The following is a 19747-nucleotide window of genomic DNA, read 5'->3' as shown; positions in this document are numbered from 1 at the left end:
ATGGATACAGATTTTCTTCTTTTTCTTCTAGAAAAGCATTTGTTACCTCAGAAGACTACTAGCCTCAGAAATAAGGAGATGAAGCCTTTCACTTTGTAACACTCATGAGTGTAGAAACTTATTCTGAATACTTCTACCCACACCATCACACTCATGCAGCCATGGCTAAGCATGGCATGAACCCCTGTGATAGAAAGTCCTTGGGCCTGCATGTGTGAGGACTGCTCTAACACTTTGCTATCTTGATTTCACTATTATTTTACTCATTAGACTGAAAATGTATATAATAAATAGAAAACCATTTAATCCTACAAATAACTAATACACAAAGACAATTTTACTGACACTTTTAACAGGAAGACACCAACTTGATGGCCCCTTTCAGTGATGACTCACTACCAGTTACTGACCACACGATGTGAAAACCTGCTAATCTGATCATGCTATTTCTTTCACCCAGTCACTAGCCACAAGCAACGGCGATGGCTTGCTGACCTTGCTAGGTAAACATAGTACAGGACTAAGATTCAGAAAATATTCGCTTCTACCAAGGAGACAGTGATGGCTGACCTGTGGTGATCATTCGTTGAGGCAAAGTGAGGTCAATATATACCTTGAGTTCAATATACATACCTAGAGATACAATTAATCTCAGCTCAGCCATGACTAGAAAATACCCCTCTGAGCAATTTATTGACAGATGTGTGTTACAAAAGATTTCTCTTTACAAAATCAGTTGTGTAAATTCTCTAAATTTCTTGAAGTAGGAATGAAGTATACTATCATTTACTGTTCTATTTTCCCCCCAGATCTGTATACGTGGTTACAGCAACCAAGACAAGATAAAGAACAGCAGCCCAGGAGTAACACCAGGTGACAGCGCAGAAGTTTTAAACTTTGTTGAACTAACTGCATTGTGCATGGTCCTTCTGAATCAGCATTTCATTTTTCACTGATACATGCTTCTGATGATAATAATGTCATCAACTGTTTCTATCGCTGTTACTGGCATCTATAAATATTTATGCTTAGAGACGGCAATCTTTTACACTTCAATCCTCATCACAAAGCATTTTACAAATTGCTTTTTTGTTAACCTTAGCAGGAAGCAACCAAAGCTCAAAGTCAAATCAGTTATCTTGGGTCACAGAACACATCAGTGGTAGAGGGTTGTCCTATCCCAAACCTTTTTTCTTACCACAAGACCATGCAGCAATCAAATGATGAAATATAAAAAGTGAATGATTAGATGAGCAAGCCAGGGTAGGTAACAAAGATTAAACCAAGACTTTGCCAACCTCTTCTGTCTATTTCCCCTTGCCAGGACAAAAAACAAAAACAAAATATAAAATAAAAAATACAAAATATTAAAAAATTGCCACCTGGACCACTCATACTGAGGCAGCTGCCCAAGTATAACAACACTGAAAACTCTCAAGGGAGCTTGCTTTTTACAACTTACAGAAGAAAAAGCTGTATAAGAAATTTAGCACAATGGTTTAAGTAATATTACCTCAGCCAGCTTTGACGTTGCTACTCTAGAAAGATCACCAAATAGTTCTGCTGATACAGATGTGCCTTCCAGGAAAATGAATTCAAATAAGGAGACTAGAAGTAAAGATGTAATAACACCCATTCTGTTAGCATTTTCATAAAAACAACCAAAAAATCAAACATAAAGCTCATTAATTAGAAAACCTAGCTTTTTTTTTTTTTTTTTTTTTTTTTTAAATGACTAGCCTCATATGACAATAGTTTGAGAGGTACCATGAGTCAGAAACAAGTATGAGGACTGCTCTCATGAGGTGTTGCATGGGGACTCCTATACTCCTATGCACAGCACGGAACAGCCCCACCACAACAGGCCTCCTACCTAACAAGAAGCCTCCAGCATGGCCTTGCAACCTAGAGAAGCATGAACCAAGGGATGTGTCTTCTTCTGGAACTGCAGACAGCCTTCAAACAGCAGAAACTGCCAAAGCTCTGAAACAGGCAAACAGCGGTACCCTGCCTAATGCACAGGATGTCCTTGGGGGTTCACATACGCAACCTATGAAGGGTAAGGCCTGCTCCCAAACTCTCAGTAAGGGCCAAGGGCAATCTGGGCATTTTCCTAAGTAATTTTATGCTATTGATGCAAAAGAAACCCTCGTCAACCAAAAAAGCCAGTGTCCTAACTAGATCCAAGTGTGTGAAATTTAATTTCCCTGAGGGCTGAGAATGAAGATTGGGTAAGAAAACTGGGACATGAATGGATTGGTTCATATGAAAACCTGAAACAGCCCTGGGCAGAAATTTGGAAGTATTGTGAAATACTATACAAGAACCCATCTTTGTATGCAGGGAGTAACTCAAGATGGGAGATGTAGCAACGCAATCAAATACCCCAAAAGGTTCTAGAAGGAAAAATATCTAATGTTTTTAAGAAATCTTCTGATTCTACAGTGGGAATACAAGATGTGCCAATTTGATGCCATGGAATTATGCAAAGGTTTGTACTGTGCGAATCGGACAGAACTAATTAAAAGTCCAGATGCTTTGAACCTGTGACAGACCACACTGCTGCTATTGCTGATAACAGAGATATCAGAGAGCTGATGCTCATACGGATCAAAGTCAAACATCTCATTTAGTTACGACAGTCATTTGAGGTTGTCTTAGCCTGGCGCACAACAACTTTTGGTAGACAACATACAGACAGGATAAGGCTGAGAAATGTAGGATTGCCATCTCCAAGCAAAGGGTTGATCTTATGCAAGATGATAATACACTGAGAGAAGGTGAGTAGGCTGCTCGGGTTCAAACACGAGAACTAACAGACCTGTGTTTCCTCTACTCATAAACTCTACAAACACAAGCTACTTTCCTCAGACTCTTTGGTAGCCATGAAGAACAATGGAAGAACTTGCACATGCCTCAGCTCTCAGGTGAGAAAGGCACTTCTAGGAGATCCTCATCTTGTATCCATCTTCCCATTAAAAAATGTGAGGCTTATTCTGGGTTGTTAGAAAGCAGGCTCATTTTTGAAAATCTTTATTTGCAAAAACAAAGTAATAAGATAAAAAAAAAAAAAACAGTGCATCCAAATGCTTAACAGAAAACCATGTTGCCAAATATTATCCTGCATAATCTAGTTCAAAACAGAACAAATTCTAAAACCTCGAGATTTTTCACAGAGCAGAAACAACCACATCTGGTCCATTCACATGGACATATGCATCACCGTTGGTCAACAACTGAAAAACAGGAGGAACAATCTACACATGAGTGAATGCAGCAAAGTTTACAGTATTGTAGGGAAAAGGTGCACAAAAGGACACTTGCCCCTGCTCAGGTACTTAAAGAAAAATAGCTTTTTAATTTTTTTTCCGGCCTTAACGCTAGGTTTTGTAGGTAGATAAACTGATTCAATTTACCTTTTCATGAAGCCTAACTCTGGCAAATTTTATTATTCAGCTGTATGAGATCATGTCTGAGGCATGGTTTCACTGATGGCTTGGGAGAACCTGAAGTTTGTTGATGAGATAAAACAATCATATGAGATCTTCCTTGTGAAAACAGCATGTTCTCCCTGGTCTGAAATATAAACTGGGCTCCCCTGCGTTTTATACTGCTGATTCGTTATGAACTGTATTTTTTTAAGCATTATTTCACCTTCAGAATTTTACATTCCAGGATTACTTAATTCAAAGATAAGCTGCTTGTCTGCTGGATTTCTTCACTGCAATCAGCCTTTGGCCAGAATACAGTTAGGTCCTGACTCCTTGGTTTCTTTGTAAGAGTATTTGAGAGAAGCCCTCGATGGACTTTCCATAGCAAAGGGCAAGGGCCCAGCATCATCAGCAAGAAGCTTTTATACTCTCACCTAGGTTTTCTTTGGAGGAATGGATGGATGCTTGTCAGTAGGCGTTTTACATATCAAGTCACAAACTGGTTCTGTGGATCTAACAAAAGAATTACAGAAAACGTGCCCTGCAAGCTGCAAGTCTTTACCTGGTACCATTTAAGGAACCCTTTTTGAAGTACTCTTTCCAATTCCTACTATCCTGTCCAAGAAGGGAAGAAGGGAGAGGCACAAGAAGAGATGTTACTGAACCCAAAAGGAGAAGGAAGAGTACAGTTGCTCCAAAGCAAAGACTGCTCTATCAGGACAGGTCTCCTCCATACTGGCAAGTCGCAGTGACTCCAAAGCTGCTGCTTTGGATATCACCCTTTCAATCTCGCAAAGAAAGATGACTCTGGTACCTGGCCCACAGATGAAAGGTTCATTTTAGGCTTCTGGCCCTTAGACTGCATGTAATACGAGTCAGGAGCCTAATGACTTTCATGTCTCAACCTGTTAGATGCTGGAGCCTGCAACCTATGCCTTGACTCATCCCTGGAGCAGTGCTCTTTCAGGCAAGATAGTCAAGACCTTATTTTTCAAAGACAATACTTCATGTGACAGTAAGCCTCAGGAGGCTTCAACTCACCCTAAGAGATTGGTGAGGCCCTGCCTTAGTTTTGATTTCATTCACACACACAATATTGGTAGAAAAAAATTAATAAAAAAAAAGCAATGTTGACCAAAAGCTTGGATTAGAGTAAACCAGCACTAACAAAGTTAGTCTGTGGATACAGACTGATCAGGTCAGGCTACAAGGAACAATTTCTAGTAAGGCCCAAATACTACTAGATAATGTGTACCCAGCACTCACCATATGTATACACAAACGCAACACTGGAAATAAACGTTAAGGTAAGATCTCACAGACAAAAAACAAGCTACAATATCATGATTGCCAGCTTATTGCTTCACGCCACGGTCTTGACATCCAAACGAGTTTAGTAATTGCTCTTTTGAAGCTGCTAATGTTAAAAAAAATATATCTCAAGTTCTGGAAGTGTCTGGGAATTCCAGATTCTAATAACTGTACTGGAATTATTCACTCATCAAGGGGTTCAAAAGACACTTACTGTCAGAACTGAAACATAAACGCATGTCAGAACGACTTGAAACAGAATGACTATAACTTAGAGTTTGGGTTTTCTTTAAATTATGTTTGAAGAGCTTTAAAATGTTTAATTTATTAAACCAGCTTTGATACTAGAGGCATGGCTTCCACTTTAAAGTGTTACAATAGCTCAATTGAATGCAGAATGCATTAAGCTTAAATTCCACTGCCACCAAACACACTTATGAAAGACATTTCAGTGTTTCTTCACTTAAAAAGGAATATGCTGTCCCGGTGAATTTGACATGGAAACAGAAGCTGCATGCATTATTAATAGAAACAGCCACTTCTACTGCACTGAAAGAAGGAATACACAACAGGAAGGCACTTCCCTACAGTTTCAGACACCACCACTACTACAGCTACTGAGAAAACGCTAAGTAATCACCACTTCTAGTAGCTGAACACAATCAGGTCCTAAGAAAAGCTTCTGAAAAGGGCAGATTCCATTCTTGAAGAACAGTTCAAGCTTTTCCAGACATTGCTTCAATCTCTCCTGGCAGGCCTTTGCTTTGGCACTGCTTTTATTACTTTGCTCTGCCTGGCCTTCCTTGAGGAGGTTGTCATAAGAAAGGCCATGTGTTCAGCTGTTTCTCTTTCATATGCCATTCTCTTCCCATAGCACTGTCAGCTCTTACTGTTAGAAGCGCTGTCCCAGTCCCATGCTGCAGAGGCAGTAGTACCAGTGAAACCTATGCTTAGAACAAAATTATATCCCATGAAGTGTATCTTGTACCCTCTGGAAAGGCAAGTTAGAGTTGTGGGATCAAGAAACTCACAAACTCGCCTCTGGTCTTCACCCTCCACAACCCAGTAGCTAAGGGCTGATGGAAACAAAATCTGAGAAGACAAAAGAAATTCTCTGAATAAATGCTTCAGTTGTGAATTGCTGCTATTAAAATAGCTGAAAATAATGGGCAAAAGCGACACTGGAGACCAGTCATGTGATAGGACAATAATTAATAGAGGGAATTGCTCTTGAAGCAGAAACAGAGAATTGGCTGCTTGAATTGCAATAAGGATCTTTCTGGGTAATTGTTAAATGAACCACTTAACTGAGATTCTACTAGAGCGATAGGATTCCACCAAGACATGGACTAACCTGAATACTTCTATTCTAAGTTTCTCTTAAAGCCTTAGTCAGCACTGATTTAATTTCTTTAGGTCCCAGTGCAAGAATTACAAGTCTCATCATGGTGAACAGGATCACTCAAACCATTCACAAAATAAAAAAAAAAAAAAAAGGATCTCAATGCTGCCAAGAACCCCTCTGGCCAAGAATCTGACAGACTGCACCTTCCTTCTTCCACTAAACCCCCGTACACCAACCCATCTGTCCTGTTAGAAGTAATGAGACCTGCCCTCACCCCTCTGCAGGACACATGTCAAGGTAGCAATGGGGCCCCTCTGGGTCTTCCACTCCCGTGAACTTATGCCGACAACACTACACAGAGTTTCTTTTTTGCCCTAGTAGTGCAGAGGCTGGGGGGAATGGGAGCTGCACCTTAATTTCTTCCCCACTCAAAGGTTGGCGTGGAAAGACCATGAAGGTAACCCTGTCTTCCCGCAGGATCAGGCAGTGAAGGGCAAGGTGTAGACTAATACTGTAGACACAATCAACCTCTGATAACTGATAACCACTCTTAGAATTACAATATCACTACAATGTTTATCTGCCACCACCACCATGAAACATCCACATACCACAATATGTTCGATGAACTCTTGTTCTCTTAAAGCTGCACTTTTATTACATCAACTCTACATACACCCTTTGCTCATGCACCCCAAATTTTTCTAACTGCTTAATGCTAGTAAGTTACCAAAGCCACTAAATTCTCATTTAGAAGATACATGAAGTGAGAGTTAAGAGAGTCAATTATGTAAAAGATCCTAAGATTCTATAAAAAGTATGAAATTAACGCTGTCCTATATTCTGTTACATACAACCTTGCCTTTACCTCAATTGACACATCTGCAAATCTACTGTGACAGTACAGGAAAGTAGACCCAAAAGAAAAAAATCCCAGCACTTCTACATTTAGACTTAAATGCAGTACCTATACAGTTTTGGATTGTCATAAACCACAGAACAGGTCCCAGGCATCAAACCAGAATCCTACGTGGTAGAAAGTCAACCTACTTTACCATCAACTTTGTTTTAGTACATAAACATATGGGTCTGTAGAGATGCCATTTGTCTGAAACACAGTGGAGCAGGGGAAGAAAAGTCAGTGTCTAACCTCCTAAGAACAAAGAAACCTCATTTAATTTTGAAACAAAAGGAACTAAATTTATCAGTCTAAGACAGCCCAGGGATGTCCGAGCATGAAATTGAAGAAAAAGAGTTGCCAAAGACATGCAGAACAATCTTTTTAAAGTTACCTGGAATCGGGATATTTTGTAAGCGTGGCCAAGCTGCTGGTATACATGTGCCCACCCACATCAATGTGAACTGGTGCGTTGGATTTTGTGAGTTGTGCTGGAGTGGGGATGCCTTGATTGTTCAATGGAGATGCAGGGGATCTAGTGATCAGAGGTCTTGACATATTGGGCCGACTGTCCTGTGAAGAGATAGACGTGGGTTAATGATCTCCTTGAAAACCTCGCAGAAACCCACAGTCTCGAGTCAATAGCACTGTCTCATAGTCTCAGCTTATGATTTTCATCTCATTAAAGCACAGACAAATATTTGGCAATCTTTAAAATCAATCCAAAAGTCTTAACTGGCTATGTTTTAGGTAGGTAAAGTGTGGCAAAACACAACGACCAAACCCAGAAAGTAGAAACCACGTTCAATACAACAAGTTCTTCCTGAACCCTGCTCATGACAGACGACCCGTGCAGAGAGAAAAAAAGCTCATTCTCGCATTTCAGAGCTGATATAGGCTCTGACAAAGACACCACGAGCTGCAGACAGAAAGCCTAAGAACAATTACTATTTTAATTAAAACCCACAGGTAGCATATCTGCGCTCCTTCCCAAGCCCTCCACAGTCATTGCGAGGCAGTCAGAAGAGAAATACAAACCCTCAACTCCTCCATTCTGCACACTCTTCTCTCGAATTTCCAACTCACATATCACGGAAACCGAAGCAGAGACACCTGGACTAGCCAACTGTTCATGCACTGCAGACCACTGGACATCGACAGCCTTTGAGAAAGACATTTTCCATTTAAAAGTTAGACGTATAGCGACAGATGCCCCGGCGTGCCCCACATAGGCGGCGGGTCTGAGCGGCTTCCCCGGGCAAGCGAGCTCGGAAAGTGGAGCAGGAGCAGATGCTTGCTGATGAAACCAACTTTTAGTCACAAAGGCAGAGATGTAACGCCGGTAAACAGCGCGCTCGTAGTCTGTGCGCCCAACAGGGTGGGGCAGGGCAGAGCGATTTGCTGGAGCCAGTAAGGCAGGCTGCATTCAAAGTTGGGGATTAAAATAGAAATGCATTCGAGAGCGGTTTTGAGACAGGCGAGCTTTCTGCTGAAGGAAAGCTCCACGCACCTTGGAACCTTACAGAGATGCCCTGAGAACTAAAAGCCCTTGCAAATTACCAGGTTTTACATTTAAAAGGTAAGCAAAGCAGCGAGAAGTCAGATACACTTCATCACAAAACTCTCTTTGTTCTTTCAACACATCTTTTAGCTGCACAAGGTAATGGCTCCTTTGTAAACATCTCCGCAGAGCCGGGTACTGAAACCTCGCAGAAGCGGGGAATTGCGGGGAATTTTGGCCGGCGAAGCCCTTCGCCGCCGAACACATTTATACATTTTTCACGGCTGTTAAAGATTCAAAGCATAAAGGCAACGTGAGCCAGGTAAATGTCTAACTGAAATGATTTACAGGCCAGCATTGCACAATAAATCCAAGTAATATGTAACAAAAGGCATCTATAAACCACAAGGTACTTAACTAATTTTCTTTCATACGCAAAAGCAAGCTTAGGTCAAATACCGATAAAAACGAAGGGGATGAAGAAAAATGCCTAGTTTAGATGTTGAGGGGGGAGGGTTGGGTTTTGTTTTTTTCTCCCCCTGTTTCTGTATAAGCAGAAGTTAATATATTATTTGCAGAAATACCACTCTTAATCACTACAATTGCTCGAGGAGGTGCCTGCAGCGCAATGAAGACAAGTCCAGACAAAATAAGGTACACACGCTATGCAAAACTAATGTCTGCTATAAATGCTATGTGGTACAACCACCACCCAAGATGCTACTGATCTGCAGTGTGATATTTAGTAAAATAATGAAGAAAAAATGAAAAACAACAACTGGAAAGGTGAAAGTAAGAAGGCAAGAAACGATACGAAGTGGGGAAAGAGCACACGTCATGGGGAAAGGAACACCTTTCAGTGCTTAAAAGCAGGCAAACAATTTGAAAAATCAACAAAGGAGGCTGAAACTAAAAGGAAAAATAAATTCTGTAACTTGTATGAAATACATAACATCACTCCCCTCACCAGGATCCTCTCAGTCAGAAAAACACAGCCCTGTTACAATTTAGCAGACTGCAGCACCGCGGAGCCTGTAATAGTTTTTCAATTGGACACATTCTCCTGTATAACCTGCCTGGGGCTGCTCGGGAGAAAATGAACAGATTTGCAGGGTTAATATTGTAGTTAGGCTGGGACCTCATTCAGCATAGCTGTGATAGCACTGGGTGTACAAAATGGGAGAAGGTGGCGTAGGATAAACATCACCGCGAGGATGGGATATTGGTCAAAGGACCGTGGGTCTTTCACAAGGCAAAAAGAGGTATGAAAAAAGAACTGGTTTCCAAAAGTGAGACAACCAAGCAGCCCTTTACAAAGTTTACCTCCTAAAACTCCCAAGAAATACAGAATAAAAGTACATACAATTTTATCTGAAAACCTTTGCTATTTTATTTCACCCTCCTCCTTTTCAACGTTCCCCCTTCAAGTTACCTGCAGTCGTTGTGCCTCAAAAAACAATGCCCCATATACTTAATATTTAGATATTAAAAACTCTAATGCTAATATTGCTCCAGCCTCAGCTCACAAAGAGCATTTCCCTGGATGAAACCTGTTCACTACCGTTTTGGCGGCCACTTTGAAATGAAGCAATAGTATTACTATTATTTCTATTTCTATCCAGTTGCCCCGGAGAAATTAATGCAGAAGTGGGATTCAAAGAACCAGGCGATTGAAAACCAGCTTCTTTTATGTGGCGCAATCCACCAGCGCAGCAGAGAAGATCACCGCTCTGACATTTGCTTAACAGATTGGAGTTAAACTGTTGTTTTAGTTCAGCTATGGAAAAGATGATAGGGGCAGATAGTCCCTCTGAAAAATATACTGCTTTTGCTGGATTACTGCAAATACGAGGTGAACAAGCTTAGATTAAAAAAGTGGTTAGAATAAGGCGCTACTGGTAAATTAGGCATCCACTAACATGAAGTGTTTACAAATATAATTCCTTGCACACAATTAGAGGAGGAGAGAAAGCAGTTACGGAAATCAAACTCAGTGGGACCCAGCTGATTTCAAGCTATTTAAAACAGCTGATGATAAAGAGGGCTGAAAGGCTCTTCAGCAGCCTTCCTTGGGGTGTTTGGTCTCACATAGGTCCCTCTGTGACCCAAGAAAGGTCTGTAGCTCAGCCATGGCTGCTCCCAACCGGCAGGGAGATCACAGAGGTGGTTTTGTGCCTCAGGAACTGCACTGACTTTGTTCACGAGCAGGACACAAAGCACAGCCAGAGCCCATGCAGGCTATAGGGGCAGCGACCTTCCCAATCTGCTAGCAGTTCATTTTTCACTTGGTATCTTTCCTTTCCAAATATTTCAATTTTTGCCCTATGGAAAATTTAAAAAGAACAGGAAATCTCAGTGTTTTACACCACTTCCCATGGACCAAAATGCTTGAAATACCTTTTAAACATTTATCATTACTACTACTCAATGACTTTTTTTTCCCCCCAACAACTTTTCAAACTAATGAGTTCAGATTTCAAACAGAACAAATTTACTGCTGGAGCTACATATTGAAAGGACTACTAAAAATCTATGCACCGGGCAGCTTAAAGATATTTAGCTTTCAACAGCAAGCAGTTAGTCGGCCCAGGTCATCAGAGGATATTTGAACCTCCTTCTCACTTTCTGCCCTAGGAAAGCCTTCCTGTAGACTCAACAGAAAAGCAACCTTGCCTCAACTCCTCCTCCCCTGCACCTACAGAAGTCCTTAGGACTGAGAAGCCTTTCTACCAAAGAGGACCAAAGATCGTGGAGGAAAGCTTTCAGATCTCTTCTCCTCCCTGTCTTCCTCTCACCAACTCCATTGAAGAGGGTTGGTAAAGAATAAGCCTTTACATCCAGGCTGACAAAACACAGTAACTGTAGGGCTGAGATGTGCACCAATGCCACTGGTCCACCAAAGGACAACACAGAAGCCATGTCAATCTTCTGGCAGCAAGTGGAAGAAATAAGAGGTATATAAACTCATATACATAAATATAAATAAGCTCAAGAACACGAGCTATTAAAATGTGCTGCTAAGTGTACAAAATCAAAGAGACAGGAGGCTTCCTCCTCCCCTGAAAATATGTGCTCGTGTTAGGCTTCTGTGATTAGAAGCATTTCAAAAGTGTTATTTACACTCTGTGGTCTTGAGCAGTCATTTCAGTTCCCTTCTTAAACCAGGAACCCTGACATAAGCCACAGCACTACAAGACAACCCGTGCTCACCCAACTGGAGGACCAATGCTCAAGTACAAAGAATCCACCTACCTGACCCACAAGACTGGGGTATCATTATTGGTTGTGGTTAGTATAGCCAATATACGTCCAGGAGCCAGCCCAGCTCAAGCAGGAGCACATAAATGCTACTCGATATACTACAGGTCTTGTCTTTGTATCATACTGGATCCTCCCTGACACAATTCAAGGAATTATAATTGCTGAGAAACTCCAAGTTACATATTTCAAAGTTTCTTGGATTTTTTGGGGGGAAGGTGAGGACAAGCTTGTCTCACCTAGACAGGACAGCAGAAAAGACAATCATGCAACAGCTTATTGTATTGCATCAAATCTGTCTGTACCCATTATCTTTTCTTACAATAGAAAGCCATGAGGGAGAGGTTTCTCTTCACAGAAGCTCTGTGCTTAGGAATCACTTCAAGTAGCAAAAGCAGACAGCGTAGTCACACCAGCAGTCTCTGGCAGAAACATCTCCTCCAAAGACATGCAACCCCACTGTGTGGAAAATGAATCCAAATGGTGAAAAAAAAAACCCTTCAGAAAATAGAGGCACAAATGCCTATTCCTTCAGTACAAAGTAGGAACCATTCAAATCTCATGGACAGCTGTGTGCCCCACCACTGAAATAAACAGCGGGCTGATACTTAGGGGTGTCTGAGGGTATGCGCGATACCCTGCTTCAAGTCCCTCATCCAAACCAGGAACATTAGGATGACTCTCTCAGATTTGGCTCCTGCAGAAGTGTCCTCGTTTTGAGGCCACACTTTTTCAAAATAAACATTTCATTAAAGATAAAAAAAAAAAAATAATCATGATCATGTCTCACCACAATGCTTAAGCAAGTACCCCCCACTTTTTTTCAATTCAGCAGAAACAGTCACCACAACAAAGAGGCTGGAGAATATATTTATTCAATATAAACAATATCAGTAGAGTACAAACAGCTCTTCTGAAAGGTGTAAGAAGCACACAGAGATACAGAGCTACGTGTCCAGGAAGCCCAGACACTTTCTCTTGGAAGGGGAAAACCCAGCCCTGGGTTCCTTCACGGGCTGAATCCTCACATGAGCTGAATCCTCTGGCTACAGCCATGGTATGCTGCATCCACAGATGACACCAGGTTGTGCTGGCCCCTCAGAAGGAGCCCACAAGGTGTTCAAAAGACGACTATGTGCACAGCATGGAGCGTGACAGATGCTTTTCAGTCTCCTAAGTCTTCGTATGCCATCGTGGTGCTTCTCTTCATCTTCGTTCTGAGTAACACAGACACCAAGAAGTAGCCCAGGCTACTGGCCAAACCCTTGCAAAAGGTGTTTACACATGAGTATATCAATGCTCTTTCTTCTGCTTCTTCACCCTTACCCTGACAGGTGGTAGCTCTCTGAGGAGATGGTTGGGCTGTACTGGAGCCACTGGGTCTGCAAAACAAAGAAGTAACGCATCACTTTCCCCAGTGAAAATCTGCCGATTGTGCTGTAATGTTTTGCCTTTCATCAATATAATGAGTGTTCTCTCCCTTGCAGCTGCGAGCTTTAGGACTGCTGACTCTGAACATTAAGAATTGCATTTATAAAGCAAAACTCCAAAACAATTGTGTTTGAGTGCTGCATGAAAGACAGGCCCAAAACACTATCAGATGCAATTTAGTGCCACAGTAAGCTGAGATACTAGGTCCCCTGAGATGCAGCAGTAGTAGTAGAAGAATTATTTTAGACCTCTGGAGGAAAAGTCTGATTTTACATCCTGAATGTCTGTCAACATGTGATGGAAGACCAAATTATCCTATACAAGAAAGTCAAGTACAACAGAGAGCTTGAGAAGTTAGGAGGGTTTTCTTGAGATGCTAAAGCACTGTACACTAAATGAGTACAGCACAAAACCAACTACTACACCAAGCAGCTGCTCACTGCCCACCACCAGTGCCATGTCTGCAGCAATCAGTACGATTTGCAGAAACACGTGGCTGCCTGAGAGATAGGACACAGATACCCAGAGGGGAACATCATAGCCGGGGGTAAGGTACAGGCCATCAGAAGACAATGACATGGCTCAAACCATCTCCTAGAGGTAAGTTCTTCTGCATTGTGCAACAGCTCAAACACTGACCAAGTTACAAAAGCAATGACGAACCTTTGTCACACCAGGGTGGCTACAGCGATACTGAGTGGAGCACTTACCTGACGGGACAATTTTAACTGCTACATCCTCCTTGTCCCAGAAGTGCTGTCCCCAGGGGTGGAGCGCCGATCCCATCCCTCGAGACAGGGGTCCCTTTTGCTCCATATCCTGCATGCCGGCTGCTCACAGCCTCCTCCTTGAGACCTGGGCACTGCTGAGCATATCTGCCCAGTCAGTGCTGCAAGCGCTGGAGAGAATGTGGTTGCATTTCCTCAGTGTAACGAGCCTTGCTGGGATTTCACCGGAGCTGATCAGGACCTAGGATAAACGCCACAGGTGCAGAGAACCATGTGCAAGGCAAGGGATCGAGGGAAAAAGGAGCGCTGCCTACCTGCAGGCTCAGGACAGCTAAAAGTGCCCTTGGACAGGAGCCTGAAGATGCTTTGAAAACCCCAACACCCAGGTGGACAGTAGCCGAACCTGTAGCTCACGATTGACTTCAGCAGCTCTAACCACAGAAGCTCTAACCACAGCTTCATCAGAAACTGTCCACTGAGAGCTTAAGAAAATATCTAATTAACCTGAGAAGGGAGGCTTTAGGGATAAGGGCAGGAGCTATGCTTATACCACTAGTGCAGCAAGTCCGAAATCTGGAGAAGGTCAAGTTTACAGAGAGAGGATATATTTTTTCGAGTGCTTATAAACTTTTCTGAAGCTTCCCGTAGGCCTTGAAACTGCATACAAAAGTTTAATACCTCCCTCAAGATATTCTGTAATTTTGTACTCTTTATGGGAACTCAGCCCCTTGCCTGTTTGGGTAGGCGCTGCTGAGGCCAGCCCAAATGTTTTATTACCTTCAGGCCCTGCAAGTAAAGCTCTGTTCTTCTGCACCACCTCCCCATTTCTCGCTGTGCACACCCTCTACACTTTGGTCAAGTCAGTGGTGAATGTGGCCGGCACAGGACTTGACCTAAGCCCATGATGCAGGCAGGATCTTCTGCATACATGCAACCCGCTGCACTATTAAAATAAAATCCCCACGAAACTCGGGGGCCCAGCCCAGGCCCATCGCCCTCCCCCAGTACATATCCACTGGCCACTTTGCTTTTCTTAATGGAAGCAGACTTGTACGGTCTCGGGGCTTGCTGCTGATTGGATTCTCGCTCAGGAAAAGTGGCAATTTAATTTACAAGCAGAACCGGATTTGAAAGCTGCTCCCAATTACCGTGCAGCACACAATGCCCACCCGACACCGGATAATCACAGGGTGCGCACCCCAGCACGCAGCTGGCAAAAACATCCCGTAAGCAAGCAGGAGGACGCAGGAGGACATCAGACCAAAGGTCAACAGACCTGCTGTGCCACTTCTCATGGCGTCCCAAGATAGGGATGGGCTAGATACCTGCAATTTCAGGCCGTTTGTTCCACGGGGAGCTTGTTTGTTCTGCACCGGCTTCTACTCAAACCTACAATAAAGTTGATTTAGGAGTGACCAAAAGGAAGTGCAAGGCCCCAGCCTGAGCCTTCCTGAAGTAACGTGCCCAGCCCCAAATATGTGAAGGTTTGCATAGCTGGGCATCTCAGTCACCTCACTCAGCCACCTGTGTTCTTGTGGACAAAAAGTGGATCCTGCCAGGTCCTGCAGAAATTATCACAAGACACAGACTGCCAACAGATCCCTCAGTCTCGATGGAGAAAGACCACAGTCATCTCGGACACCTTTATGTAGTTATTTTTATTTTTTAAAAGGAAACACACGACGATGAGCAGTCCCTGGGAAAGAAGCTTGCAGGCCTGAGAGCGTTTAGCAGCCTGGCAGCCCTGCCCACAACACTACAGCTGATACAAAAGCCTTTGCTTCTGCTGCCCCCAGGACAGTTTCATTCACTTCCCTTTAAGCCTGGAAAATAGGTCACTTTTCTTCTTCTCTTTCCTCTATCGAAGCTCAGGTAGCAGAGAGGAGGTGAATTCTCTTGCCCTCCATACCACAGCAAGCACACGAAGGGAGCTTCACCTTTTGGCGAAGGACGGAGGTGACAGACCCGTTCTCCTCCGCACAAGGCTTCAGTTGTCCAGCGGCAGCGTTGATCCAAACACCTTGGACCACTTCATCCCTTCTGCAGGAGGTACAGTGCCTTTGCAGATGAGATACCTACCTGCTCTGGGCCCTCATCCAGGGCCAGTACCTCCTGCCTGGAGGTGGCAGCTGCCTGAGCAGCTCTCCCTGGCCCTTGGGAAGAGCCCAGCCATCAGCTCCTGCTCTTGATGACGACCATGCAACAGCCACCTTAACCCCACGTGTGTACATGGGATTCAGATCAGGAACGGAGGTGGGAAGGGGCAGGGAAGCTCCGAACACTGGAAACCATCTTCTAACTCCTCCCAGGTGGACACCTCGCAGCTTGAGATGTTGATATTAATAGCATAATTTTTGTCAGACTTCTCACTGGAGTGTTGCCTTTCATCCACTTCTAGCAGGCACTCTATGCATATTTTGTAAGAGTCTTTACATAATAAAAGCACAAGGAAAAAAAAAAAAGCAACAACAGAAAAAAAATACAACACTCCCTCCTGGGTTTAAAAGAAAAGAACTTATGTTTGCCAGGACCATGTTGGTACATTTGAATGCAAAGTTAAACAACTCCTTAAAGATGCTGTCAAAATTTGAGTGGGGGAAAAAAAACACCAAACAACAACTGGTTACATTCTTCTTGTACTGAGTTTGTAATTTGTCCCATAATCTTCTGGTGAGAAGCAACACCAAAAAACAAGCATTGCTAAAATCTGTCTGTTTTGTTTGCGAGTTAAGATCCTATCAGCAGTACATGAATAAAGATTACCATCTTGAATTGCAGTCATATCTGAAGATTTTAAAGACTCATAAAAATGCAGACTTCAGTGGGATAACTGGAAGATTGTCATTAACTGTCAGAATTTGAGAAATGGGCCTTTTCTGCAAATTTGACTCACAACCCCAACAGAAATAAGCCCACACTACCTTATTTAAAGTTAATTTACACTACAGTTTGAATAGCACCTGCCCTTGGGCATGTTCCAGAAGAACGTCTACCTTTTCACAAAGCCAGGCTAACACCCATTGTAAAACTTCCAGAGGCACATTAGATGTCTATTCTCCCCCCAGCAATTTCACCCTTAGAAGTAGAAGGAACGCTGCCAGTTACAGCCTGTGCTGAGGAAACATGAGTTATAATTTTACCCTGGGAAAATTGCTGAACTGGGAGCTTCTGGTGTGGCATAGGTCTTGCCTTCGCAATCCAATGGTTCTTTTGATTCAGAGAGGCTTTGAAAGGGTGGTGATGAAAAACATAGCCTCTCCCTTTGAATCAGCCAGCCGCCTGCTTTCCTCTGCACTTTTTAAATTTGTTTTATTAATTTGCCTAGGAGCAGAAAGAGATAATACTGACCCATCTGGAGCACAAGCATTTTCGGACATATCAACAGAACATTATCTACTTCAGATTGAACAAGCAGCCAACAGAAAAAAAAAAATCTTCAGACTAGCTAAAGAAGTTTATATCTAGAATCACCTTAAAAAAAATAAAAATTAAAAGACCCCAAAAGCCTCTGTTAGCCCTTCCTGCCTTATGAAAAGGAAACAGACAAATTATAAGGATCCAATAAAACTGTATCTATGAAATGCCGTAGCACACTCCAGCTCTAAGCACTCTCCAGATGTTTCTTGCAGCAACCAATAATAAAATATTCTCAGCCTGAATCGTAATTTTGAAGACATTGCGTCCACTTAGTAATTACGAGACTAGACAATACAACAGACAGATAGCTTCATCTATCACCTCACTGCAGAAAAGAGGCACAAAAGGGCTTTAAAACCATACCTTCATAATTATCTAATTTACAACGAAGATGTAAACACAACTGCGTTTGACAGTTACAGTTCAAGCTGGTGCAGAATTAGAAATACAGTGGAAAATTGCAATCCTAAATTATACATCCCTCACTCCAGAATTGATGCAATGCAACACTATAGGCAGAAAGAACCAGCTTTCAGGAGCCCTCTGCTGTCATGGGGCTCTCCTCCTCCCTCCCGCCCACTTCCCCTCCCAACGCTGAGCTATCAACGCAACGATGCCACCGCTCAGAAAACGAGGATCTGCTGAAAACCTGCCAGATGGACTGAGACCACCGAGAGGACAGTGCAAGGAAATGGTAAAGACTGAACTTACTGAAGCAACAGGGTTTTTGGGAGTCTTGGTGAACGCAGACTGCAATGAGGAGAGTTTGCTCGGCTCTGAAATGATCCCGTGCATTTCCAGGGCTGGCTGGAAGTCTCTCTCTCCTCTTGTAACTCTCATTGAAATTATCAGCCTACATATTTCATAACACACAGGAGAATGAAAAAGTCCAAGCACTATCATGAGAGAAATCACATTATTTATCATTATGCTATTTCAAAATACATGTAGGTTACTTAATACCTAAGGACAGGCGGCACAACAACATACATACAGGTGCTTGGAGAGGAAACAGGCTTTTGCTGAAGAGACACACACAAGGTGGCACAGGACAGTCAAGGGGTCCGAAGAGCTCTCCAAGAGGGTTGTTCACTCATCATGCCACATATGGGAGGTGAGCTGAAAACCCTCAGCCATCCAGATGCTTTTCTATCCCTGCCCCATACTAGAAATGTGATGCTCTTCAGATGTGGAAGCCCTCAGAGAGGTAGGTACGCAGCTGGTGGGAAGGGGCTAAAGTCTTGAATTAAATTCAAAAAGCTCCTTCATGCAGTAATGCATGAACTTTTTTTTTTTTTTTTTAACCTCTTTTCTCTTTTTTTTTTGAGGTTTTCTTAAATGCTGGGAAAACACTTCGGGATGAAGGGAGAAAAGGAACAGCATGCACGCAACTATCAGGCTCAAGCAGTGACTTTTTTGGGTACGTGAAGGGCAGGATTTGAGGAGAGGAGAACGCAGGATCCTGCTTTGGAAGGCGAGAAGCGTGCTTGGCAAGGCAGCGACCGTATGGCATAGGAACAAAGCATACTTTAGATTTGGTTCATTTGATTCCATTATGTGTAAAAGATACTTTCAGATCCAAAGCTAAGAAATACAGTTTTGATTATTATTGTTTTCAAACCTGTAGGGATTTCTCCAAGTAGTCATTGTAGCTCATATGATAAAAACATCCATTTGGCAGCTAATTTTAGCATTTTTTGCCCACAAGGGTAGATTAACCACGAATCTATATAACCATGTGCTATATGCTAACAGAAGCCACCATCACCACTGCCAACTTCATGAATTAGCAACTGGCTAACTAGTTTTAGACAGCTGCTAACTAGTTCATTAAATTTTTTATTTCATATTAAAAGGCTTTAACTTGATCCTACACCACAACAGAACACATACGCATACTCAGAACACCAGTCAAAATTTTGGTATCTTAACATACATTAGCTTGGATTGCATGTTCTGTTTGAGCCTGGTTTTGTGCTTCTCTGGTTATTACTAACACGTGAATTGCCAGTGCTTGGACAACAAAAGGAACTGAAAGTGTCTAAAGAAGCATAAAGACGACATTGGTTAATCGACGAGAAATGCCTATCTTACTTTCTCTAGCTACTGGCTTTTATTGCCTCAAATGTTCAGTGAATGTTTCAGTAAAATTGACAAGCAAGAAATACAGACACGTTAACAAAGTCATGCTAAAGATAGCTGCGCTATGGCAGAAGCCAACAACACAGAAGAAAGACCTAATGAGATGATCCTGGGACAGCTCGAAAGAAAAAGGGCAATGGGCAGCTTCACCAGGAAAATGAAAGCCAGACTTATAACACACACACACAGTTACCTCATTTTTAAAACATGCAGAAGCTACGTTAGACAACCTAAGGACATTCACTGCCACTTGCCAGAGCTGGTTCAACCACCGTGTGGTAACCA

At 42.6% G+C, this 19747-nt stretch overlaps 1 protein-coding gene across 8 annotated transcripts in view; it reads right to left on the bottom strand.

The window, feature by feature from the left end:
* Positions 1–19747, bottom strand: part of KCTD1 (potassium channel tetramerization domain containing 1) — a 98445-nt gene that overhangs the window by 26703 nt on the left and 51995 nt on the right. For 6 of the 8 annotated variants that reach the window (XM_068671837.1, XM_068671833.1, XM_068671835.1 and 3 more), the window contains one exon: positions 7380–7558. In XM_068671837.1, the coding sequence (XP_068527938.1) occupies positions 7380–7543 (164 nt within the window). In that variant the 5' untranslated portion in view covers positions 7544–7558. Of the gene's footprint in view, positions 1–7379; positions 7559–8023; positions 8319–15542; positions 18174–19747 lie in introns of those variants that run through there. The other 2 variants (XM_068671832.1, XM_068671831.1) reach the window with 2 other exon arrangements.

This window comes from Anas acuta, chromosome 2 (assembly GCF_963932015.1).
Source record: "Anas acuta chromosome 2, bAnaAcu1.1, whole genome shotgun sequence".
Lineage (NCBI taxonomy): Eukaryota > Metazoa > Chordata > Aves > Anseriformes > Anatidae > Anas > Anas acuta.
Note: the sequence above shows the minus strand (reverse complement) of the source record. Positions and strands in the feature narration are given on the sequence as shown.